General features: G+C 41.3%; 1 protein-coding gene across 3 annotated transcripts in view; it reads left to right on the forward strand.

Annotated features, from left to right (window-relative positions):
* The first annotated feature begins 13,154 nt into the window (after positions 1 to 13,154).
* The window catches only part of LOC140726537 (serine protease HTRA3-like), a 37,555-nt gene continuing 24,070 nt past the window's right edge, over positions 13,155 to 26,639 (forward strand). For 2 of the 3 annotated variants that reach the window (XM_073043062.1, XM_073043064.1), the window contains exons 1-4: positions 13,155 to 13,956; positions 16,748 to 16,847; positions 20,634 to 20,859; positions 22,696 to 22,890. In XM_073043062.1, coding sequence (XP_072899163.1) covers positions 13,536 to 13,956; positions 16,748 to 16,847; positions 20,634 to 20,859; positions 22,696 to 22,890 — 942 coding nt within the window. In that variant the 5' untranslated portion in view covers positions 13,155 to 13,535. The remainder of the gene's footprint in view (positions 13,957 to 16,747; positions 16,848 to 20,633; positions 20,860 to 22,695; positions 22,891 to 26,639) is intronic. The other variant, XM_073043063.1, reaches the window with a different exon arrangement.

The following is a 26,639-nucleotide window of genomic DNA, read 5'->3' on the forward strand; positions in this document are numbered from 1 at the left end:
TGCCAAGAAACAACTTGACTGGCAGATTTGCTTTCTGGTTGGGCAGGGATTATTTCAGGATAGTTGTTGTTATGGTGTTTGTGGAGGGAAGTAACAGCTCTGTTAAAACTATAACTGGATGGGGTAGAGTCATAAAAAAGTTGTTATAAAATTTTATTTGACCCCAACAAACCAGCTATTTGGAGTTAAAACTTTTAAATCCTTTTGCACAAAGCATAAGTCATTCAGAAACTTATCAGTTTTTTGTTACAGTTTGTAACTTCAAAACATTAAACTAATTCAAAGGAAGGCGTGGAGGGTCCAATATGTGGGTGTATACAGCATCTGTACTTAAAGCGAGGCACGCACGAATCACGTGGGATAGCATGATTATGTTGTGTAGTTAACGTATTTTTCCACATAACCTGCAACTAATTATTTAAACAAACAAGAATATTTGATCAAACAATACATGTACAAGATCACTCAAATACCACTGAATATTAAATACACAACAGTTATGATTTAACAAGCTGCAGAAATGGACAATGCCGATGTCTCATAGTTCCAGCTTCTATGTCCTTGCTGTTTCCATGTTTTCATTCTTCCATTTGCATCTTCTCTAGAGAGATCAGCTGTGACTCTTTCAGCCAGTGCCACTGCCCTTCTGTCACTTAGTCTCTCTCATCGCAGGATTGCTTTTACTCTCTCCGTCCCTTTCCTTCCTCTGCAATTTAGGACATGATCGATTTGTAACTTTTCTCTGTATGAATATGTGGTCATTGATCTGAAACACTACCCCTACTCCTGTTTCCACACCTGCTGTCCGACCTGTTGAGTTATTTGTTCATTTTCTGTGCTTATTTCCGAGTTCCAGCATCTGCAGAACTTCACTGGAGGCATGATCTGACATTGGTAGATGTCTTAGGACTTTTTATTTCCAGCATACCTTGCGTTTTGTTAATCATTCTGCAGACTGAATTGCTCCTGCCTTATAAACACAAGGAAGTCTGTGGATGCTGGAAATCCAGAGCAACACACACAAAACACTGGAGGAACTCAGCAGGTCAGGCAGCATCTGTGGAAATGAATAGACAGTCGACGTTTCAGGACGAGACCCTTCTTCAGGACTGAGACAGAGGGGGTAAGATGTTAGAATAAAAAGATGGAGGGAGGAGAAGGAGAAAAAGATGGAAGATGTTAGGTGAAGCCAGGTAGGTGGGAAAGGTCAAGGGCTGGAGAATAAGGAATCTGATAGGAGAGGAGAGTGGACCATTGGAGAAAGGGAAGGAAGAGGGGACCCACGGACAAGTAATAGGCAGTGAGAAGAGATAAAAGGTCAGAGTAGGGAATAGAGGAAGGGGGGGGTATTTGTTTAGCAGAAGGAGAAATCAATATTTCTTTTAACTGATATCCTTTATAAACCTATTGGTTATCTCGACTATACCTCCTCCCACCATATCACCTGTAAAAATGCTGTTCCCTTTTCTCACTTTTTTACCCCTGCCATATCTGTTCCCAGGATGAGGCTTTCAGTTCCAGGAGATAAGAGATGTCCTCCTTCTTTAAGGTTTCCCTTCCTCCAATACTGATGCTGCCCTCACCCACATCTTCTCCGTTTCCCATATATCCGTGCTCACCCCATCTTCCCGCTGCCTTAACAGTGATGGAGTTCCTCTTGTCCTCACCTAACACCCTGTCAGCTTCTGCATCCAACACATTATCCTCCACAACCTTAGGTGTCTCCAAAGGGATCCTACTGCTAAATGTATCTGTACCTCCACCCCCCCCGCTCTCTGCAATTCCCTTGTCCATTCATCCCTCCCCACTAATCTCCCTCTTGATACCTTTCCCTGCAAGTGGCCAAAGTGCTACAACTGCCCCTACACCTCCTCCCTCACCTTCATTCAGGGCCTCAAACAGTCCTTCCAGCTGAGGCAACGCTTCACCTGTGAATCTGCCGGGGTCATCTGTTGTGTCCAGTGCTCCCGATGTGGCCTCCTCTACAATGATGAGACCCGTTGTAAATTGAGAGATTGCTTTGTCGAGCACCTCTGCACCATCCGTCATGAGTGGGACTTTCCGGTGGCAAACATTTTAATTCTGATTCCCATTCCCATTCCAACATGTTAATCCATGGCCTCCTTTTGTGCCAAGGTGAGGCCACCCTCAGGGTGGAGGAACAACACCTTATATTCCCTCTGATGGCATGAATATGGATTTTTCCTCTGTTAAACAAATTTTCCCTTCCCCTCTTCCTCTGTTCCCCATCCCCATCCCCATCCTTCTCATCTGCCTATCCCAGGTGCCCTCCTCTTCCCCTTTCTCCTATTGTCCACTCTCCTGTCCTCTCAGATTCCTTCTTCCCCAGCCCTTGACTGTTCCCAGCCACCTGGCTTCACCTATCACCTTCCAGCTAGTCTCCTTCCCCTGCCCGCCAACGTTTTATTCTGACATCTTCTCCCTTCCTTCTCAGCCCTGAAGAAAGGTCTCGGCCTGAAATGTCAACTATCTATTCATTTCCAGAGATGCTGCCTGACCTGCTGAGCTGGTCCTGCCTTGCCTTGATTGTGCAAATAGGCATACATTTCACCCTATGACTTTCACATTTGGTTAGCGTTTCAATTATTTCATAGATGGCGAATTTTGGATAGCAGAATTAGTGATAACTCCAGCAACTTGTCACTGCAATGTGAGTTGGAAGATGGAATATCTAACGTACAGCTCTGTGATTTACAGAATGCATTCCATTTCCTAAGCATAATATTAAAAAGGAAACTATAAAATTGTACTATAATACTATATTTGCCATAACACAATAGCTCTGTGGTTTAGTATTCCAACATACTGAATCCAGGATTATTCGAAGATAACTGTAACCAGGTTCAGCGCTCTTCCTGCGATCCAAAGAAGGCATTAAATGGAAGGTGTGCTCCATTTCACAGGGACGATTGTAACTGTGCTAACATACAGTGTTTTGAAAAGAGTACTCAGCACCCAACCCTTGGTACACATACAAGGGGTGATTGATAAGTTTGTGGCCTAAGGTAGAAGGAGTCAATTTTAGAAAACCGAGCATATTTATTTTTCAGCATAGTCCCCTCCTACATCTCTACATTTAGTCCAGCGGTTGTGGAGCATACGGATCTCTTCTTTGTAGAAGTCGGCGTCTTGGACCTCCAGAAGTGGTCCACAGCAGGGGTGATTGATAAGTTTGTGGCCCTAAGGTAGAAGGAGACGAGTTATACAGCTCTCGTTACATGCACGTGCAGTTCAACTCTGAGTGATTATGCAGGAAGTTTGAAGTTAACTTTTGTGGTATTTCTGTTTCAGATAATTGAAAATTGCAAGTAAGCACTGTCTGAGAAAATGGACAACATCGGCCTTTGTGCAGTCACCTGCTACCTCGGTGTCAAGGGCTTATCACCCAAGGAGGTCCACGAGGACATGGTGGCAACACTAGGGGAGGGTGGAAAATAAATGTGCTAGGTTTTCTAAAATTGACTCCTTCTACCTTAGGCCACAAACTTATCAATCACCCCTCGTAAATGACTATTACAACCAGGGATTTTTGATCAATTTAACTGAGAATTTTATTCGTGAGTCACTTGCTCCTTTTTTCACAGTAGAGTCTAAAAAACAGGGAAAATTGTAAAGCGTGAAAATCTAAAAATTCAAAGACTGAAATGTCAGCAGTTAAAAGGTATTCATCCCCCTTTGCTCAATATTTAGTTGAACCACCTCTCACAGCTATTACAGCCAGTAGTCTTTTTGGATAAGTCTCTATTCACTTAGCACAACATGATGGAACAAGATTTGCTCATTCCTCCTTGCAAGATTGCTTAAGCTGTGCCAGGTTAGTAGGGGAGTGATGGTGGACAGTAATCTTGAGGTCTTGCCAGACGTGTACAATCGGGTTAAAGTCAGGGCTCTTACTGGCCACTCAAGGACATCAATTTTCTTTAGTTGAAACCATGGTTGCTCTGTCAGTATACTTTGGGTCATTCTCCTGCTGAAAGATGAAATTCCTCCCCATTTTAAACTTCCTGGCAGAGGCTAGCAGGTTTTTACCCAGGATCTTCCTGTATTTAGCAGCATTCATCTTTCCATCAATCCTGATCAGATTTCCAGTTCATGCTGCTGAAAGTATCCCCATAGCATGATGCTACCTCCACCATACTTTACAGTGGGATGGCGTTACCTGCCTGATGCTCAGTATTAGATTTACGCCACACATACTGCTTAGTGTTGAGGCCAAAAAGTTCAACTTTAGTCTCATCTGACCACAAGATCTTCTTCCGTTTCTTTACAGTATCTTCTAAGTGACGCTTTGCAAAGTCTTTATAGGCAAGGATATGCTTTTTTAAGCCAGGGTTGCTTCTTTGCCACTTTTCCATAAATACCAATTTTGTGCAAGGCCTTAGAGACTGTGGAGCCATGAATTTCATCTCCAGTTGCAGCCACTGGCTTCTGCATCTCACTCAGAGTGGCTGTTGCCATCACAGTAGCCTCTCTTACAAGTGCTGTTCTGCTGTGGTGATGAAGTTTAGAGAGGCGTCCTGACTTAGACACGATGGACTGCACTGAGCTCTGAGGTATGTTCAGTGCCTTTGAGATGGTCTTGTACCCTCTCCCAGAGTTGTGCTTCTCTATTATCATTTCCCTAACTTGCCTTTAATCCTATGAATTCATTGAAAACAGACGATCCTACAATTTTCTACATCAACAAACTGGGTGAGTTGGTAAGGTAATATATGGTATTGCCCTTGAGGAGAGTTAGCGTAGTAATTACAAAGAGGATGAATTATTTTTCAGCCTCGCAAGTTTGGTTTTTAATTTTTAATAAGTTGTTGAGAAGTTTTGGAATTTTCCTTCTGAATTGACATGATGCTTTGTAGATTAGCTCAAAAAAATCCTACTTCAATTTATTTTAAATTTAGAAATTGAGACAGTAAAATGTGAAAATAGTTGTGGAGGCTGAATAGTTTTTGAAGGCACTGTATTTAATGTTCAGTTGCATGTTGTTGCAGTTCATTGAGAGTAGTCTTTGAAAACCGCAAACTACCAAAGTTTGCGATAAAGGAGAGGAAAAATAGCATGAAAATAAACATAAAATTAAAATACCTATCTGGTATCTTTATTTATCAATGTACACATAAAGTTGGGAGAAACTTTCCTATTAATTATATTCATTAACACATTCAATAAGGAATATGTTTATGGATTGGTTGTGTAAAAGCCAGAGAGTATTTCTTCATGTTCTAAGCAATATTAAACAAAAATCTTAATCAATATTCCTTTTATAGGATGCAGAAGAAACAGGTTTAAATAAACAGTAGTATCATTGTAAATATAATCCAAATGCCCTAAATAAACAATGTAATAGTTAACCAGAAGATGTAATGAATGCCCTCCTTTCAGTCTAACACTTTTTTCTCTATCACTGGTATATTGTGTGATCCACCAGAAACTGTCTATATTGATTCTAACCTCAACATCCTCTGACCTGTCACTGTCTGAAAGTTAGAGCTGAAATTCACATTCCTACAAGGGAAAATTCCACCTACATATTGAGTCCACGCTCACCACTTCGCAGAGTTTATTTTCCAATAGTAGAAATACTGCATATGTAAAGAAAATGACAGAAATATGTCTGATCAGTTCCACCAAAGAGGTCAGGTTTTGAATTTATATCAAACAGCTGCAAATAAATATTAGATTTTCAACAGATTGTTTTACATGTTTTACAAGATTGTTTTAAGAGTTTTGATCATTAACAATAATTGTTCATCCCAATTGTTGCTTTTACAGAGCTGGGTATTCTCCACCATGTTTTCTGCTTTAAGTCCGTAGGAAATCAATGTTAAACCAAGTCATTCACTTGATTCACAATCATAAGAAAATCTGCAGATGCTGGAAATCCAAGTAACACATACAAACTTCTCGGTGTGTTACTCTCATTCAATTTATTGTTACTTTCCCAGCACTCATATATATTTCACAAGAAGTGAGCAATAGTTCCCACAAAACTTTGCTGGCTGTTGTAACAATTGCAGGGCATTCATTAATATACATCTAGTCGGACCACGAGCTATAATCCCCGGGGAAATGGACAGGTGGAGAGGGAGAATGCCACAGTGTGGAAGGCCACACTTTTAGCCCTTAAGTCAAAAGGGTTGCCGGTCTCTCAATGGCAGGAGGTCCTCCCCGAGGCGCTCCACTCTATCCGCTCCCTGTTATGTACGTCCACCAATGCCACCCCTCACGAACGCCTATTCTCTTTTCCCAGGAAGTCTGCCACTGGGACCACCCTACCAGCTTGGCTGACATCCCCAGGGCCAGTGCCGCTCTGGAAACATGTGAGGAGCAATAAATACTCCCCGCTGGTCGAGAGGGTTCACCTTCTACAAGCGAACCCCCAGTATGCTTACATGGTCTTACCTGATGGGCGGGAGGACACGGTCTCTGTCCGCGACCTGGCGCCCACAGGAGCAGCAGACCACTACCCCGAACACTCCACGGTAACTATGAACCCTGTACCTGAGGTGACACCGCACACACCGAGCCCTACACAGACTCCTCACGACACTCCTATACCGGGCATCTCGTACGCGCATATACCAGGCGCCTCGCACACGCATGAGGGATCACTGATGCCTAGTGGGCTGACACCTCCAGTTAGGCCAGAACCAGCACAACCACCGTCTCCGGTGCAATCACCACCGGCACTACGTAGATCGCAGCAACAGATTCGACCACCTGATAGACTTAACCTGTAAATATACTTGTAAGAAACTTCGCCCCATGGGGATTCTCTTTTAAAACAAAGGGGGGTTGAATGTGGTGAACTACATGTACCTGTCTGGACACGCCCCCCCTGCTGACCACTGACCGTGGCTCCTCCCACAGACCCTGGTATAAAGGCGATTGAGGTCTGAGCCCTGCCCTCAGTCTCCAGGATGTAGTATGGTGGTCAACTACTGCTTGTTCTTTCTTCCAGTCAATAAAAGCCGATATTTTGCCTCACGTCTCAGAGAGTTATTGATGGTGCATCACATTTGCACTTTGCTCATTTTTCTACGAGAGTCAAATTTCCCCACAGTCCCCTCCTCAGTGCATCGGACCATTTTGGGATCAAAGGGATAGTTTTTGAATACATAGGAGATGACCTCACCAGATGCCAGTGTAGTTTGCAACATTGTGGGCATGTTGCCTCTACTTCATTTCTGTCAGTGATTTCAATAGACTGGAAGCCCCAAAAAAATCATTTTTCAATATGCAGTTCAGCCAAGTCAAACCTTATGTTGCAGCCTGTGCTTGAAAATTTACTATCGGGCTCTCTTCAATATTTCTTTCTAATTTTATTCCCAGAATCTAAAAACAACGGAGCTTTATGCTTCCTTCACTGTTTCCTTTGTTTTCCACTGTAGATAAGTTTGGTGTTTTCTGATCAAAATGCTTTGATTTACATTCTATATTTTCCTAATCTTGGTAATGTCAATCTGTGGCTCTTTAGCTTTCCTTCTCAGTGATTACTGAAATTGTCAGAAGATCAAATTATTCTGCAATTTTACAAGCAACTATTGATTCACTCTAGAATCTACTTAATGAAGAATATCTAAATATAATTTGTTAATTAACGTCATTGCTAAAAATTATACAATGCCATTTCATTCAGTCCAATTGGAATGCTAACATTTCTCAAAACAATCTATATTTCATTAGGAGTTTGAGGAGATTTGGTATGTCACCAAAGTCACTCACAAATTTCTACAGATATGCTATGGAGAGCATTCTGACTGGCTGCATTACTGTCTGGTATTGGGGGCGGGGCTACTGCTCAGCATTGAGTAAGCTGCAAAATTGTAAACTTAGTCAACTCTATCATGGACACGAACTTCTGTAGTATTCAGGACATCTTCAAGGAGTGATGCCTCAAAAAAAGTGACTTCCATCATTAAGGACCCCCATCACCCAGGACATGTCCTGTTCTCATCAGGAAGGAGGTACAGGATCCTGAAGGCACACACTCAATGATTCAGGAACAGCTTCTTCCCCTCTGCCATCCAAAAATGTTGATATGGTAAAAGTATGCTTGTATAAAGAAACACCACGTTAGTATTTTCTTGCAGTAAGATATTACATATAATTTTACAACTTTTCTATTCACGAAACTTAAAATTTGGATAATATTCCTTCTACCAATAGCATTTGCAAAAGAAATCATGATCTTGATTTGACAGGAGAAATTTCATCTTCACCCTATGGATAACATCTGGTTTAATATTCAGTTATATATTCACCTAATACTTTTTTAAAATGATACATGGAAGCTTCATGTAAATATGTAGTTGAGAATTGATATAAGAGAAGAGAAAATGGAAGTATGGGATGATTCTATGTGAAATTAGAGGCACAATCAGATGCATAACAGCTGTGGCAGGTTTTGCATGCCATTATTTCCAATAAGGCAAAACTGAACAGCATCAATGCCAGTGTTGTTTTGTCCCCTCATGGGCTGAATGCCATTTCTGTATGCTTTGAAAGGGAGAATAACACTACACCTGTGTAAATCCCCTCAACCGCTGGCAACACTGTGATCTCTATCTTAGGGGCAATGTCAGAATATCTTTCAAGAGACTGAACCCTTGCAAGGCATCAAGCCACAGTGGTATACTTAGCCAGGTGCTGAAAGCTGGAGTTGAGCACGGTGAGCAACCTCACTAACTATAGACAGGTAGCACATACATTCAATGTAAAGAAGTGTTTTAAAGGGTTGGTGATGGCTAGAATTAACTCCTGCCTGAGCAAGGCCCTAGACCTGATGCAGTTCAGCTACTGCTGCACAGGTCTGCAGCAGACGCAGTCTCACTGGCTCACTGCTCTGCTTTCGTGCACCTAGACAATAGCTACACATGCAGACATTAGGCTGCTGTTTATCCGATGCAGCTTCGTGCTCAATAGCATCATCCTCTCAGCGGTAATCCCAAAATTTTTAAAACTGGTCTTGTCTTCTGTCTGCAACTGGATCCTCAGCCTCGTCACTGGGAAACCACGGTCAGTGCAGAGTTGTGACAACATATCCTCCTCGCTGTTAATGAAGGATGCGCATTTAGCCCATTGCTTTGACTGGATGATGTCTACTGACTGAATTAAGCAGTATTTTGAAGCAAACAAAATAACTGATGAAAAGTGAGTGTCAACATTGCTGAGTGCAATGGGTGGAAAAACATATGGTTTGAGTAGAAGTTTAATTGCTCCAACCAAACCAGCCAAATGAGATATGCTGATATTGTAAAGTAATGCGGGAACATTTAGAACCAAAACCATTGTTGATTGCAGAACGCTTTAGGTTTCATAAGTGGAATCAAAAGGAAGGGGAGTCCATTTCAGTTTATCAAGATGTACAAAAATGCTGGATGAACTCAGCAGGTCGGGCAACATCCATTGAAAGAAGCAGTCCATTTCAGTTTATGTAGCTGAATTGAATAAATTGTCCAAGCATTCAGTTCAATTATGGGCTTAATGATGCACTGAGGGATTGTTTAGTTTGTCGAATCTTACAAAAACGGTTCCTAACTGAAGGACAACTCACATTTCAAAGAGCAGTTGAAATCACTGTATCAATGGAAACAGCAGCCAAAGATGCAGTCAAGAATGAAAGTGAGCGTGAACAAAATTGCAACATCTAAACAGAAATCTGCCTGAATCTGTCTCCACTTGGCTGAACAAATTGTGTTGCCGCTGTTGCAGACACTCACACACACCAGATCAGAGCAGTTTTGAAGGTGAAACCTGAAGAAAGTACAACAAAGTAGGACGCATAATAGAATGTGTCAGGCAAACAAAAATAAATGGACTTCAGTGGAAAGAGAAAAAAGGTAGTTTCTGGAGGTACAAAACATATAAAATATTACTAACAGATAACATAGTCTCATACAGAATCAGTATACTGTCACACAGCATGGAAACAGACCATTGAGACTAATCCTTTGTTAATCCCATGTTTAAAGAATTTCCCATGTTCTTTGCAACTTCCTCCAGATTTGACCAATCAAATAAAAACTGAGTCCTGTGAAGGTTCTCAGCCTGAAACATCGACTGCTTATTCATTTTCATAGTTGCTGCCTGACCTGCTGAGTTCCTCCAGAATTTTGTGTGTGTCAGAATCAGAATCAGGTTTAATATCATCAGCATATGTTGTGAAATTTGTTGTCTTTGCAGCAGCAGTACCATGCAATGCATAATAATAGAAAAAAATGTGAATTACAGTAAGTCTAAATGTATTAAATAGTTAAATAAGTAGTGCAAGAATAGAAATAATAAAGTAGTGAGGTAGTGTTCATGGGTTCACTGTCCATTCGGAAATCTGATGGCAGAGGGGAAGAAGCTGTTCCTGAATCATTGAGTGTGTGCCTTCAGGCTCCTGTACCTCCTTCTTGATGGTTACAATGAGACACGGGCATGTCCTAGGTGATGGGGTTCCTATTGATGGACATCGCCTTTATAAGGCATCACTCCTTGAAGATGTCCTGAATACTATGGAGGCCAGTGCCCATGATGGAGCAGACTACACTTACAAGTCTCTGCAGCTGACTTTGCTCCAGTAGAGCAGCTGCCCAGTGCCCCCCCCCCCCCATACCAAACGGTGATGCAGCCCATTAAAATGCTCTCCACAGTACCTCTGTAGAGACTTGTGACTGTTTTTGGTAACGTACCAAATCTCCTTAAACTTCAAATGAAAAATAGCCTCTGTTTTGCCTTCTTTGTAGCTGCATCAATATATTGAATCCAGGTTAGATCCTCAGAGATATTGACACTCAGGAACTTGAAATTGCTCACTTGATCCCTCGATGAGGACTAGTGTGTGTTCCCTGATTCTACCCTTCCTTTGGTCTTACTGATGTTGACTTTCACTCCTGTATGCCCTCTTGTCACCATCTGAAATTCTGCCAACAACAGTTGTGACATCAGCAAATTTGAGCAGTGCCTGGCCACACAGTCATGGGTGTAGAGAGAGTAGAGCAGTGGGCTAAACATTCATCCTTGAGGAGCAGCGCTGTTAATCATCAGCGAGGTGGAGATGTTATTTCCGAACTGCACAGATTGTGCTGGGTTTCCAGCATCTGCAGGATCTATTGGGTTTAAAATAAACATTAAAGGCAATTTATAGTGGCCACTTAATCTACTTTAGAATATGGGAGGTAATTGAAGGACCCAGGGAAAACTTGTAGGCTTCATACACAATCAGGATTCAGGATTGAACCCTGGTCTCTGGTAGCTGCTGTACTCCATTGCCCTACGGTTTCTGGTTTTGCTGTTTTTTGGTATTTTGCTGTTTGCCATCTAGAAAAAGGCTGCTGTGTTCTTACACTAGCCTCAAAACATTTTGGGACACCCTAAACTGTGAAAAGCTTGACCGAAATGGAAGTCTTTTTCCTGGAGCTGGCAGTGGTGGGAATTAGTTCTTTTCTGAATTTTCTGTCTACCTGCATAGTAAATCCATTTCCAATGAGTTGCTTCTGGCTGTGATCACCAACTGTGTATTCAATATCAAAGCCTTAAGATTTAAAATTATGCTGCTGAAGTTATTTTATTCTGCAACGATGAACAAAGAAACAGCTTGAATTATTACCATGTGGTTGTACAAAATGTGTCAACTTGAATTAAACTGTGTGATCACGCATGTGGTTATGTTATCTTAGTAAACAATATCTGCATTTGGGACTCTCTCTGACTGTCAGAGCCTACAAACTTGTCTCTTGCAAGTAGAGTTTAGAATCAGTTTCTATCTTCTTGTGGCTGGAGAGAAAAATATTTTCCTGCACTTAAACTATAGTCTTGAAGACCCCCAGGAATCTCTCCCTTCCTCTTTCTCATCTCTAAATGTAACATCATTCAACTCACCCTCTGCACAGATTCACTTGTTGCTGAAATATTCATTCATGACTTTCTTAATTCTAGACAACTTGTACGCAAAGGCACTGAATTTATTTCTGTTACAAATAGAAATAAATGCAAGTTGTAAGAATTTCCTTGGTAATTCTTGGCAAGACCCTCCAGTTGCTTAATGATGCTAAAATACAAGTTGTTGTAATATATTTGCATGGTAAATCAAAAATTTTGTTGCTTATATCATATTCTGGGATATCTAGAACTGATTCTTTTTATTAATTTGTTTTAAAGTCCCAGGTGATACTGTAAATAATGCATTACTCCATGTGCAGTTTAAAGGAGCTTTGGTATTTGTCCGTCGTGTCCAACAACGACAGACCCTCTGTGGGAGAATTTTTAAAGTGGAAAAGTCACTGTCTTTACTCCGAAATCCAGGTCCAGTGGTACAAACTGGGGTTTTCCTTGGCGACAATGCCTCCTGTGCCTTGCTGTGCTCTTCGTCCTCCGCCGAGCGTTGCAGTACCGCCTTCCTGGCCATTGGATGGCACCGTAGATCTCATCCGCCCAGTCCAGCAGAGCTGACTGCGTGCTGGGACAGGCATGTCCCTAACTCACCAGGGCAAGAGGCCATCGGCTACCCTCTCCTGGTTTAGCCCACCTGTCGAGGCGGTGTACCGGTCACATGCAAACAGCTACCTGTAGCCACGGGTGAGGTGAGGGCTGAGAGTCCGAAGGGGACCAAAGGCGATACAGCTGCCCCAGAATGGACACGAAAAGCCCCTTCACCAGAGGTGCTACGCTTCCTGTACACCCCACACAACCCAAAAGTGGTAATAAACTGCGTATAACAATTTCATTCAGATGCACGTGTAAGCCGGATGCACTTGCTGCCTAACTTTGGCATTCACTTTCCAAGTTTCTCTCAGTGAACCAGTAAATCAGATTTCTGAATGGAGAATCAACCTCATTATTTTGCCCACTTTTAAAAAATTATATAGAATTGTCTTTTGTGTATAAACCTTCCCTAAATTGGTCAGTCTTTAAATGAAGATTGCACAAAAGAGTTGAGAAATTGGTTTGAGAATTATTTACGTATCAGAATTATGCGGAAAAATAAAGAGCATGTACAAGATTATAGATTAAATACAAACGAGTGTGTTATTGTGGGTTGGGTCAGTCCAGCTGCTGGGATTGGAATAACGCTCCAATTTCATAAACATTGGCTCAAGCTCGGTGAGTCAGCCGGAAACCCCATCAAGGCTTCTTTATTACTACTTGCTTTCAAGGCTTGGACATCATTCTCAGCAGCGGCTCGGAGGCTGATTCCACCCTCGGATAACTGCTTTTTACTTCTGGGGGAGATTAACATTTTTACAATTAGAAAAGTTTCTAATGCTTCGAGTTTTCGTTCCGGGTGTAATTGTTTTGGGTGCAGAGGTTTGGCGTCCTTTGTTAACTTGTGCAAATTTTAAATACTTTTAAAACGCTCAGGTTTTAAGCATCTTTTTCAGTCTTTTGCATTATCTTCCACTTTGTAAAAAAATAATTCTTAAGGTTGTTTTTTAAAGTGTAGTTTGTAATTGGTCGTTTTATCAGTGAAAATATACTTTTGTGAAGTATCTTTGCAGGTCAGTCTCCTGTTTGTAAAGTTTGCTGCTCCAATGGCCAGCTACCTGTGGCCGCTGCTGCTGGGGACCTGCTTGCTCCCGTCCAGCCGCGGGGCCGCCCCCGAGCCCGCGTGCCCGCAGCGCTGCGACGTGTCCGCGTGCCCGAGCCCCAGCTGTTTCCATGGCTACGTGCACGACGCCTGCCGCTGCTGCCTGGTGTGCGCCGCCGCCGAGGGGCAAATGTGCGGGAGCGCGCGCGATGTGGCCTGCGGAGACGGTATGGAGTGCAAGCCGCTCTTCGGCAAGCGGGCGGCTAAGGGCCCGGGCGTGTGCCGGTGCAAGTTCAGCCACAAGGTGTGCGGCAGCGACGGCAGCTCCTACGATAACGTCTGCAGACTCAAGGCAGCCAGCAGGAGGGCCCTGCAGCTACGGCTGCCGGCCATAGTGCAGGTTAAGAAGGGCGAATGTGGACCAGGTGAGCTCTATTAAAGCACCGCTTCCTACCTCCAGCAACTTTTAAAAAAGTTCTTAGATATCACTTATTATAATCTTTCAATATCAAGATCACTGCACATAAATAATAAACGGTCCACAATTTGTAACGCCCAGAATAAACCTATGTAAACTTTCATACAAATGTTGGGATGGTTCAAAACTCATGAAATACCTGTCACTTATTCTGAAGCACTGATCAAAAATAAAGCTTGAATTTCCTATATATTTACTATAATTGGTTAATTTGAAAATAGTATAGGGTATGGTTTATCTAACTTTTAACAAATGAAAGATGTTGAATTTGCATTAAATGTTTTTGCTCACTGCCATGTATTAGATTTGCTGCCAGTTTCCTATAAGTACTAAATATATATTGTAATTCCCCATATTTGAGATCCTTTTATTGTTAGGCTCTGTCAGTTTATGATATTTCTTCAGTTGCCTCTTGATTGAAATGCAGCTGTTCACTACATTAAAGTGCATCATTGTTGTAATACCAGATGTTGTAAGTAGTTTATAAATTCTCCAGCAGGAATGCCAAAGTGGGAATGTAATTGGCACAGCAAAATGGTCTCGCTCTCTACAGTGCGAGATTCGGTGATTTCTAAAACAGTTGTGCCTAAATGGATTTATTATGGAATTCTGAAGGAACTTTATACTGATTGCAAGAAGTCGCTGAGGGTTATTATTTTTTTTGCTGAATGTAATCTATTGTTGTGTGAGGAAGGTTTGCTCTTAGGTAGTTATTATTGGAGTAAGGTTGCTTCCTTTTTCTTTTAGTGCCAAGATAAGGCTAAAAAAGGATCCCTTCAGTGAGTTAAAATTGATGCATTTTCCCACCGACTTTGACATTTAGCATTAGAACATTGGAATTCTTTGTTCTCACAGAGATAGAGGCATATTAGTACACTAAAACTCTTGCTTCTGAATAATGAAAAATGTGAAACTCCCATACACTTACAAAAAAAACCTTTCCAACTACCACCAGACAGATAAATAAGTAGCCAGCTGTAATTCATACACACAACTTGCTGGAGGAGCTCAGCAGGTTAGGTAGCATCTCTAGGGGAAAATACAGAGTCAAAGCCTCATCCTGGGAACTGATGCAGCAGAGGTGAAGGAACTGAGAAAGTGGAATAGCATTTTTTACAGGAGACAGGGTGGGAAGATAACCATGAGAATAAGTAGGTTTATGTTAGATGTTAGTTGACAGTTTGACTCCAGAGATGGAGACCAAGAGATCTAGACTGCAGAGGGAGGTGTCAGAAATAGACCGGTGTATTTAAGGACAGGGTGGAAGCTGGAGGCGAAGTTTATGAAATTGATGAGCTCAGCATGGGTGCGTGAAGCAGCACCAATGCAGTCATCAATGTAGTGGAGGAAGAGTTGAGGAGCATTACCAGGAAAGTCTTGGAACATGGACTGTTCTACCTAGTCAATGTAAAGGCAGGCATAGCTTTTCTGCTCTAGTGAAGTGCATTCATATTTCCAATCAAGAGTAAAGATGCAGATTTTCCAATGTTAAACTCCAGAATGTCCTCTGCACCCTTTCCTTTATTCCAAATATTTTCCTATAGTGGAGAGTGACTGGAGCCAAACACTGGAATGTTCACTTGGCTACTGTAAGTAACTGGGTGAAACTCCAGGACGCAAGTCCAATATTTCCAGGAATATTCAGTCCTGACCATCTGCACTGCATGAGTGATCCTTTCTCAGTATAAACAGTATAAAATTGATACTTTAATTATCCGTGATTACATGTTCTTTACCCTCCTGTTTGAATTCCAAACCAGATACAGTATATAGTAGCACTTGAAGGTTACACTGAGCTATTATCTCAGAAAAATAAATTATGATATTTCAGATCCAAGCCACTCAGTGGAAAGAAAGCATATTTTCTAAATGTTGTCACTCTTGAGAACTACCAATGCACTCTCATCTTTTAGTTGTGTACATACCCTTTTGGCAAATGATCTTCACTGATGGACCGTACAACATAACGCTGCATCGCAGAGGGTTTGTGGTCCTTGAAAAATGACAGTATTGTAATTTTCCATGATGTAAAATTTACAAAATTTTATGTTTTTTTCATTTTGTGTTTAAACATTGTAAAAGTAGACTGGGTCTGTATTCCAAATTTTTTGGTAGTGATTTAGAATTCTTTAAGGCCGAATTTCTCTTGTATGAACTGCAGTAATACAAGGGATTATTTACTGCCTGTTGCAGCACTGGCGTTTAGGGCAGCAATGAAGGTCCTCCATCTCTGGTGGTGTTCAGGGCTTCCTTCATCCCATCAGTAGCTTTCTCTCAGTTTTCACTTTTGTTGGCCATTCAAATCCCAGGTAGAGACTCAAGAATACCATCGCAGTCAGATGTAGCAGGATTCTTCACTGCTGTTTACAAATTTGTTTTGGCAGTCAGGGGTGTTATCCCTGAACTGAATCCCTAAACCTGGAGAACCTGTGGACCACAATTAGTCTGACCTCTACCCTTTGACCTGTTTGGCTTCGATGACCACACCAAGAGCCAAAGCACAAAGCCCTGACTCCAGGCAGCATAGCTCTCCAGGTCATTGAGGCACGTAAGCCTCCAAACCATGACAAGGTTGTGGTCCTCTTGGAGGAGTGTAGTGGGTACACTCCCAGAAAAGTGTCATTTTAGCATATAGACAGTAGCTCCTCTTGGTACTCAAATGGGTGTGCCTGACTTTAGATGTCAGGATTGTTACGAATTTCAGAAATAATATCCAACATTTCTTCTGATTAGTATAGATCATTCACATCCAAACAGTCCAAGATATAAATTCAATTTTATCGCGGATGTAGTGGAAAAGATCGCACCTGCAGTCGTTCACATTGAACTGGTTTTAAGGTAAGCATCACGAGAATAAAGTGCTTTGAGATTGGCAAATGAAGTTGTGATAGAGGAACAATGGCAGTAATTTCTGAGAGTAATTCAGAATACACGGGATCATTTCATCCCAGAGAAGCATTCTAAAGAAAGGATGATGTAATTGTGGCTGATAAGAGAAGTCACGGACAGTACGAAAGCTAGAAAGAAGCATGCAACATTGCAAAACCTAGATGGAAGCTGGAGGGTTGGAAAGCATTTAAAAACCATGAGAAAGCAACTAAAAACACGAAGGGAAGTAAAGATAAAGTATGCAGGTAAGCTGGCCAATAGTATGAGATAACAAAAGTTTTCTCAGATATATAAAGTTAAAGAGAGGCAAGGGTGAACATTGGATCACTGGAATTGGATACTGAAGAGGTAGTAACGGGGAACAAAAAAATGGCATGCAAACCGAATAAGTATTTTGTGTCAGTGTTCAATGTGGAAGACACCAGCAGTATGCCAGAAATTTCAGTGGGGGGGGGGGGGGAAACGCAGCAGTGAGTGTATTCACTATTATTAAGAAGAAGGTGCTTGGGAAGTTGGAAGGTCTGAAGGTAGATAAGTCCCTTGGACCAGATGTATTACACTCCAGGGTTCTGAAAGAGGTAGCTGAAGAGATTGTGGAGGCATTAGAAGTGGTCTTTCAAGAATAATTAGTCAAGAATGGATCCAGAGGACTGGAAAATGTGAATGTCACTCCATTTTTTAAGCGGGGAGGGAGGCAAAAGGCAAGAAATTATAAGCCAATGAGCCTGACTTCAGTAGTTGGCAAGATGTTAGAGTCCATTATTGAAGATGAATTTTCAAGGTACTTCGAGGCACAAAATAAAAAAGGCCAAAGTTTCCTTAAGGGGAAATCTTGCCTGACAAATCTGTTGGAATTCTTTCAGGAAATAACGGCAGGATGGATAAAGGCGCATCAGTGATTTTGTTTTCTAGGATTCTCAGAAGGCCTTGACAAGGTTGCTAATGGAGAAAGGGACCCTGAATATTACAGGAAAGGTACCAGTGTGGATAGAAGATTGACTGATTAGCAGGAGGCAAAGAGTGGAACTAAAGTGGCCTTTTGGCTGATGGTGACCAATGTTGTTCCATGGGGTCGGTGTTGGGTCTGCTACTTTTCACACTTTATGTTAATGGTCTGAATGATGGAGCTGATGGTATTGTAGCCAAGTTTGCAGATGATTTAAAAAAAAAAGTGGAGGATCAAGTAACACTGAGGAAACGGAGTCTGCAGATCAACCTGGACAGCGTGAGAGAATGGGCAATGAAGTGACAAATGGAGTACATCTTGGGGAAATGTAAGATCATGAACTTTGTTGGATGAAATAAAGGTATAATCTATTTTGTAAGTGGGGAGGGAATTCGGATATCACAGGTAGAAAGGGATTTTTGAGTTCTGCTGCAGGATTCCCTTGGAGTTAATTTGCAGGTTGAGTCGGTAGTAAAGAAAGCAAATGCAATGGAGTTAATTTTGAGTAGACTAGAGTGTAAAATCAAGGACTTGATAAGAATTAATAAGTCATTGGTCAAACATTCAGAGTATGGTGAGCACTTTTGGACCCTGTATACAAAGAAGGATGTGCTGGTGTTGGAGAGGGTCCAGAGATGGTTGACAAGAATGATCTCAGACACGAAAGGGTTGACGTATGAGGAGTGTTTGATTGCTCTGGGCCTCTGTTCACCAGAGTTTAGAAGAATGAGGGGGGGAATCTCATTGAATCATACTGAATATTGAATGGAGTGAAGGTGGAGAGGATGTTTCCAGTAGTGGGAGTTTCTATGACCAGAAGGTGCAGCTTCTAAATACTTCTTTTAGAAGAGATGAGGAGGAATTTGTTTAGCCAGATATTGGTGAACGTGTGGAGTTCATTGATGCTTTCAACTGTGAAGGCTAAGTCTTTGGATATACTTAAAGCAGAGGCCAAGCTTATGGGGAGAAGGGAGGAACCAGGTTCAATTCCATTGCTGTCTGTAAGGAGTTTGCACGTTCTCCCAGTTTCCTCTGGTTACTCTGGTTTCCTCCTATGGTTCCAAAGACTTGTGGGTTAGTAGGTTAATTGGTCAGGTGGGTTTAATAGGGTGGTGTGAACCTGATCCTGTAAATGATTAAATACAGAATAGAATTGTGGTGAGATGGAACGATCAAATGGCAGAGCAGACTTGATGGGCAAAATGGCCTGATTTTGGGCCCGTGTTTTATGCTCTCAACCAAGGCACGGTATACTTGATTAAATTCATTAATACCTGTTTTCTCTTGGGACAGAAAGTACCTTGAAAATGTGATGTTCTGTTCTGTTTCCATTTCCAGGTGCCCAAAGGAGGGGGTTGCTAGATAAATGTTAAACATTATAACCTAATCAACCTTTTGAATAGCCTTCTAAGTTATTTTAGTGCATTGTTTATGAATATAATCTGAGCTTTAGTATGACCTGGACTTGAGTTCGGCACCACTAATTATCACTGCCATTAGCATTTATTCCATCGATTGTAATGTCTTCCCATTTTCTCAGCTTTTCCAGTTGTCATCTCTGTAGAAATTGAAATGTACCTCCTCATGCACATCAGCGGGAGCTCATGGTGATCCAATTAAAGCCTCTTACAAATGCCCAAAGATGGGAAATGAAGTCATACACTCAATGGCCACTTTATTAGGTACACCTACCTGTTCACCTGCTCATTAATGCAAATATCTAATCAGCAACTTGACACATAAAAGCACGTGGACATGGTCAAGAGGTTCAGTTGTTTTTCAGACCAAAGTCAGAATGAGGAAGACATGTAATCTAAGTGGCTGTGACCGTGGAATAATTATTGGTGCTAGATGGGATGGCTTGAGTATTTCAGAAACAGCAGATCTCTTGAGTTCCTCATGCATACTAGTCTCTAGTGTTTACAGAGAATTGTGCAAAAAAACAAAAAATAACATTCAGTGAGCTGTAGTACTGTGGATGAAAATGCCTTGTTAATGATTAAAGGTCAGAGAAGAATGGCCAGACTGGTTCAAGCTGACAGGAAGGTGACAGTAACTCATGTAGCCATGTGTTACAACCGTGGTGTGCAGAAGAGTGTCTCTGAATGCACAGCATGTTCAACCTGAAAGTGGATGGGTTACAGCAGTAGAAGACATTGAACACCCACTCAGTGGCCACTTCATTAGGTGTACATGAGATCCACGTCCTTCACGGAACAGAACATCACAGGAAAAGATTTGCTTCACCGTTGGAAAAAAATTCAGATAAAGCTATATCTGGTTTGTGCAAGGGTTGGAGGCTAGCAAATTTTGTGTGGAAGCAGAGAGTCTACAGATCAGGAGTTGCAGGAGGAGTCATTGTGCTGGGGTTGTTTTGCAAGAGGTTTGAAAGATGAGGTCATAAGAACACTTTCTAAAGATAAAAATGTTGAAGTGCTCCTTGTTGATTCATTCTTTCCAATGAGTTCCTTATTGTCCAAAAATTATCAATTTCAACACATATTCTCAGAAAATGTACAGAATTCCAAGTATTCCTAGCATATTTTTTACTTTGCTGCGGAATAAATGACAATTACAATTGAATGAAATGTGAAATTTGAAGAAATACGATATTTCTTATCAAATTCTAGTACTTTTCTCGCACTTTGTTGTTGTTTAATACATTAAGACGTTAGCAAGCAAGCAGATTTAGTAAGGTCTGAATGCTGGCAAAATAAAAAGTTCATTGCTTTCTCAAAAAGATGTAAAAACAAATCCTGATGCTGTTTCAATTTTCCTCATCTGTTTAGGCACCCTTTGCTAAGACGAAGCATCCCACTGTCGAGTGGCTCTGGCTTTATAATATCAGATAGTGGGCTGATTGTGACCAATGCCCACGTGGTAGTATCCAATAACAATGCATTATCAGGTCAGCAACTGCTAAAGGTCCAGGTACACAATGGAAAAGTCTACGAGGCAACAATCAAAGATCTTGACACAAAGTCAGATATAGCAACAATAAAGATTAATCCTAAGGTGAGTAAACCTTTTAATTGGAAAATGAGTTTTATATTAGTACTTTCTTTCTTAAGTATCTATAGAGAGAAAGAGAGAATTTTTTTCAGCCTGGAGGGCTGGATTAGAACCCATACCTGTAATACCTGTGTGAAGCTAACCATGAAAAATGCAAGTCAGAGAAGTGACTCATGTGTGATATCTCCCAAGACAAACTTCACCCTCAGTATTTAAACTAGACGTTTAATCTAAAGTAAATAAATTAAATTTTAAAAAAAGTAGTTGCTAACCCAATCTCATCTCAAGTAGACACAACAATTACAGATTCTGATTAAAACTCAAAGGACAACAATGCAAGGGGAACACGCTTGCCAGCAATGCCTATCCATGTTTTTACAGGCTGACACCAGTTGTGTGGTCATTGAATCTCTAGTACAGAAGTGACAGCAGACACTCATCAGATAATAGGAACTGGTTATGAGTAGGCTTTATTTCTTATCTCCTCCGAGGTTTCTGTCATTGGCCCTTTTCTTCCATATACACAGTAGTAGGACCCATGTAGCTGCATGTCAGAAAGGTGCTTTTTGCTGACAGTATTTGTGCTGCAACTTCTGCCTCTCACTTTAAATGTAAGAACATAAGAAATAAAAGCAGGAGTAGGCCATCCGGCCCATCGAGCCTGCCCGCCATTCAATAAGATCATTGCTGATCTGTCTGTAAACTCAGTTCCATCTACCTACCTTTTCCTCATAACCCTTAATTCCCCTACTATGTAAAAATCTATCTAATTGTTTCTTAAATGTATTTAGTGAAGAAGCCTCAACTGCTTCCCTGGGCAGAGAATTCCACAGATTCACCACTCTCTGGGAAAAAGTTTCTCCTCATCTCCTTCCTAAATCTTCTCCCCTGAATCTTGAGGCAATGTCCCCTAGTTCTAGTCTCACTTACCAATGGAAGCAACTTTTCTACTTCTATCTTATCAATCTATCCCTTTCAAAATTTTGTATCTTTCTATCAGATTGTCTCTCTTTAAGCCTTTAAGGTGATGTGACAATTTGCTCTGTGCACCTTCTGCTGAGAACTGTGCCAGAATGTGAAGAAGTTATCCTTATTTTGTCAACAAGTTCAGCTTGTGTTGCATATTCGCACCCTAACCAGACGATTTCCACTGTGCCAGAACAACAGTATTACTCCTATATATTATATGGAAGTAATATTGTTGTTCTAGCCACATGGAAAAATTAGTAATTTTATAAGAAATAGTCCTGAAAATGAAGGTGGACTTTGGAATGCTTTTTTTCGTAACCAAATTGCTGAACTCAATTCCTGTTTTACATTTGGAGTCCTTCAAAAAGCTTTGGTTGTAAATGTTCGTTACTTAAGGGTAAGATGCAGTAAAGGATGTAAACAAACAGATGGTTTTGGATTTTCCATTTCATTTTCCCAAATGGGCAGACTTGGGTCTATCGAGGTCAAACCCAAGAAACTTCAGAAATTGGGAAGATAAATTTTAATGTTAATATTTACCATTTAGACCATAGGAAGTAAGATGTTATTTGATAAAATGATGCTTGTATATTAATATGTAGAAATAGCTGTTGAAATGAATAGCTCAATCTAAGGAGCCTCTGAACACCCTCCCTGTGGAATGTGTGGGTTTTCTCTGGGTTCTCTGGTTTCCTCCCACAGTCCAAACAAGTACTGGGTAGGTTCATTAGTCATTGAAAATTGTCCCATGATTAGGTTAAGATTAATCAGGGTCAATGGGGGTTGCTGGGTGCTGTGGCTTGAAAGGGCAGAACTGCCTATTCTGCACAGTATCTCTAACTAAAAAAGTAAATGTATGATATTTTGCAGAGAAAACTACCCGTGCTGTCACTGGGTCGCTCAGTTGACCTCCGACCAGGAGAATTTGTAGTGGCCATTGGAAGTCCTTTTGCTTTGCAAAATACAGTAACAACGGGAATTGTCAGCAGTGCTCAGAGAGATGGGAAGGAACTGGGTCTAAGAGACTCAGACATGGACTACATTCAAACCGATGCTATAATCAATGTAAGTACAATACATCATGATACTTTCATAGCATGATGAGTACAGTCTGTGGCATTCAGCTTACAACACTTGTGGTGGCGCAAGTGTGGATTTACTTAGGTTCATGAATGATATCTGCTCCCTGAGCTGTTGTCAGTAAGAGCAGCTGCATTTGCCAGTGTGAATGGATTGGGGAGCATGCCTTATGAGAATAGGTTGAGTGAACTCTGCCTTTTCTCCTTGGAGTGACGGAGGATGAGAGGTGACCTGATAGATGTGTATAAGATGATGAGAGGCATTGATTGTGTGGATAGTCAGAGACTTTTTTCCAGGGCTGAAATGGCTAGCACGAGTAGGCACAATTTTAAGGTGCTTGGAAGTAGCTACAGAGGAGATGTCAGGGTAAATTTTTTTACATAGAGAGTGGTGAGTGTGTGGAATGGGCTGCCGGCGACGGTGGAGGAGACGGATACAATAGGGTCTTGTACTCTTGGCTAGGTACATGGAGCTTAGAAAAATAGAGGGCTGTAGGTAACCCTAGGTAATTTCTAAAGTAAGGACATGCACGGCACAGCTTTGTGGGTCGAAGGGCCTGTATTGTGCTGTAGGTTTCTATGTGAATACAACTATATCAAAAAGAAATCAGATGTCGGGAATCAAAAAGAGACATTGAGAAGTGTAGCTTGCCTAGCACCCGCCTTTGAGGATTCTCTGTCCTTTGGTCAAAGGCAAAGAATTTTAATGTTAAATATAACTTCTGACTTTCTTTATGTTATTGCCATTATAATTAAGAATGATCATTAAGTTAATCAATTCAAACAGTAAATCCTAGCCTAAGCTAACATTTACTCAATTTTAAAGTTCAATGTAATTGCAAGAGGAACTGGTCAGATTCATATAAAGATTACTGGTTTTCTCTGAGCTCCATATTTGGCATCCACTTTTTATGCAGAAACTGCAATATGAAGTTGTAGACTCCTGCAGGTATTCTATATGCATTGTTTTCACCTTTCTCTGCAGCACCCTTGCCCCCAGGCTTCTGTGCAATTCATGTCAGATGCTCTCAGTTTCACATCATGGCCTTTTCTTCTTGTTACAACTTCCAGACAGCTGGTTCTAAATGAGCAACTAGTGGTCTCAATATTCTTAAATCTGTCCATAGTGAACCCTTCTTTACGATTAGGAATGTCCTTTAACATATTGGGTACTGAACAGGTTTCACTTTTTATAGAAAATACATAAATATAGAAGATGCATTTGTAACCTGGGAGTAACTTGTAAACTGATGCTCGCATAAGTTTGTCCTCTTTTTCTGTGTTGCATCTGGCAGTTTAAAGGCTAGCCATACGGCTACACTGTCATTGGTATTCATGGCACAGGGAAGGTTAATATAAATGCTTACTGTTCTCAGTTTTAGACATAAACTATGGGACAGTACAGCACAGGAACAGGCCCTTCAGCCCACAATGCTGTGCCAAACCAGCTAAAGAGTAAATCAAAGACTAATCCCTCCTGCCTACACAAATCCATATGCCATGTGCCTATTAAAACATCTCTTAAAAGTCTCTAATGTATTTTCCTCTCCCACCATACCAGGCAGCATATTCCAGGCATCCACCACTCTCTGAGTAAAAAAAAGAACTTGCCCCTCACATCCCCTTTGAACCTACCCCCCTCACCTTCAATGCATGCCCTCTGGTATTAGACATTTCAACCCTGGGAAACAGATACTCCCTGTGTACTCTACCTATACCTCTCATAATCTTATATACCTCTTTCAGATCTCTCTTCAGCCTCTGCTGCTCCAGAGAAAACAACCCAAGTTTATCCAGCCTCTCGTGTTAGCACATGCCCTCTAAACCAGGCAGCAATCCTGATAAGCGTCTTCTGCACCCTCTCCAAAGCCTCAACAGTAGGGTGACCAGAATTGTAAGCAGTACTCCAGATGTGACCTAACCAAAGTTGCAACATAACCTCTTGACTTTTGAACACAATGTTTTTTTTCCAGAGTATCTCGCCAAATATTCATAGCTACTATTCTTTGGAGATCATTTACTGTCCACAATTGCTTTTGTTTCCTTGGACAGCCAGAGATTATCTGGCTCGAAGTTACCTGATTAACACCAGTAGGCATGTAAACCTACACATTACATTATAATAATCACATGCTTGGATGGGCTTTGGTTTTGTGGTTCACAACAGATTCTACAGATTTTATAAACTTTGTTTGTGTTAAAGTAGTAGGGACTTTTGATAATAAATTCCATGGAATAGAAAGAGATTAGATAAGGGGTCCAAAAATGCTCACAACACAAGTGAGGTTCAACAATGCCTTATAAAGCCTCAGTGTTACATCCTTGTTTTTATAATCTATTCCTTTCAAAATAAATACTAGCATTGCATTTCCCTTCTTCACCACCAACTCGACCTGCAAGCTAACATTTACTGAATCCTGCACCAGGACTCCCAAGGCCCTTTGCACCTTTGTATTTTCTCCCCACTTAGAAAATATTCCTTCTACTAAAGTGCATGACCATACACTTCCCTATGCTATATTCCATCTGCCATTTCTTTGCCCATTCTCTCTATCTGTCTAAGTCCTTCTGCAGACTCTCTAATTCCTCAACATTACACGTCCCTCCACCTATCTTCATATTGTCTGCAAACTTGGTCACAAAACTATCAGTTCCTTTATCCAAATCATTGATGTACAACGTAAAAAAAAAGTGGTCTTAACACCAACCACTACGGAACACCACTAGTCACCGGCAGCCAATCAGAAAAGGCTTCCTTTTATTCCCTCTCTTTGCCTCCTGCCAATCAGCCAGTGCTTTATCTGTGCTAGTATCTTTTCTATCATACCATGGGCTCTTATCTTGCTAAGCAATCTCAAGTGCAGCATCTTGCCAAAGGCCTTTTGAAAATCCACTGATTCTCCTTCTTGTCCTGTTTGCTGTTTAGAACCACAGAACATTACAGTACAGAAACAGGGCTTTTGGCCCTTTTTGACTGTGCTGAACCATTTGTCTGCTTAGTCCCACTGACCTGCACTTGGACCATATCCCTGTCATCCATGTACCTGTCCAAGATTTTCTTAAATGTTAAAAGTGAGCCCGCATTTACCACTTCATCTGACAGCTCATTCCATACTCCCACCACTCTCTGTGTGAAGAAGACCCCCCCTAATGTTCCCTTTAAACTTTTCCCCCTTCACCCTTAACCCATGTCCTCTTTTTTTTCTCCCCTAGCCTCAGTGGAAAAAGCCTGCTTATATTCACTCTATCTATAACCCTCATAATTTTATATACCTCTATCAAATCTCCCCTGATCCTTCTACGCTCCAGGGAATAAAGTCCTAACCTATTCAACCTTTCTCTGTAACTCAGTTTCTCAAGTCCCGGCAATATCCTTGTAAACCTTCTCTGCACTCGTTCAACCTTATTAATATCCTTCCTATAATTCGGTGATCAAAACTGCACACAATACTCCAAATTCGGCTTCACCAATGCCTTATACAACCTCACCATAACATTCCAACTCTTATACTCAATACTTTGATTTATAAAGGCCAATGTACCAAAAGCTCTTTTTACGACCCTATCTACCGGTGATGCCACTTTTAGGGAATTTTGTATCTGTATTCCCAGATCCCTCTGTTCTGCTGCACTCCTCAGTGCCCTACCATTTACCTTGTATGTTCTACCTTGGTTTGTCCTTCCAAAGTGCAATACCTCACACTTGTCTGTATTAAACTCCATCTGCCATTTTTC

This window comes from Hemitrygon akajei, chromosome 4, assembly GCF_048418815.1.
Source record: "Hemitrygon akajei chromosome 4, sHemAka1.3, whole genome shotgun sequence".
NCBI classification, from domain to species: domain Eukaryota; kingdom Metazoa; phylum Chordata; class Chondrichthyes; order Myliobatiformes; family Dasyatidae; genus Hemitrygon; species Hemitrygon akajei.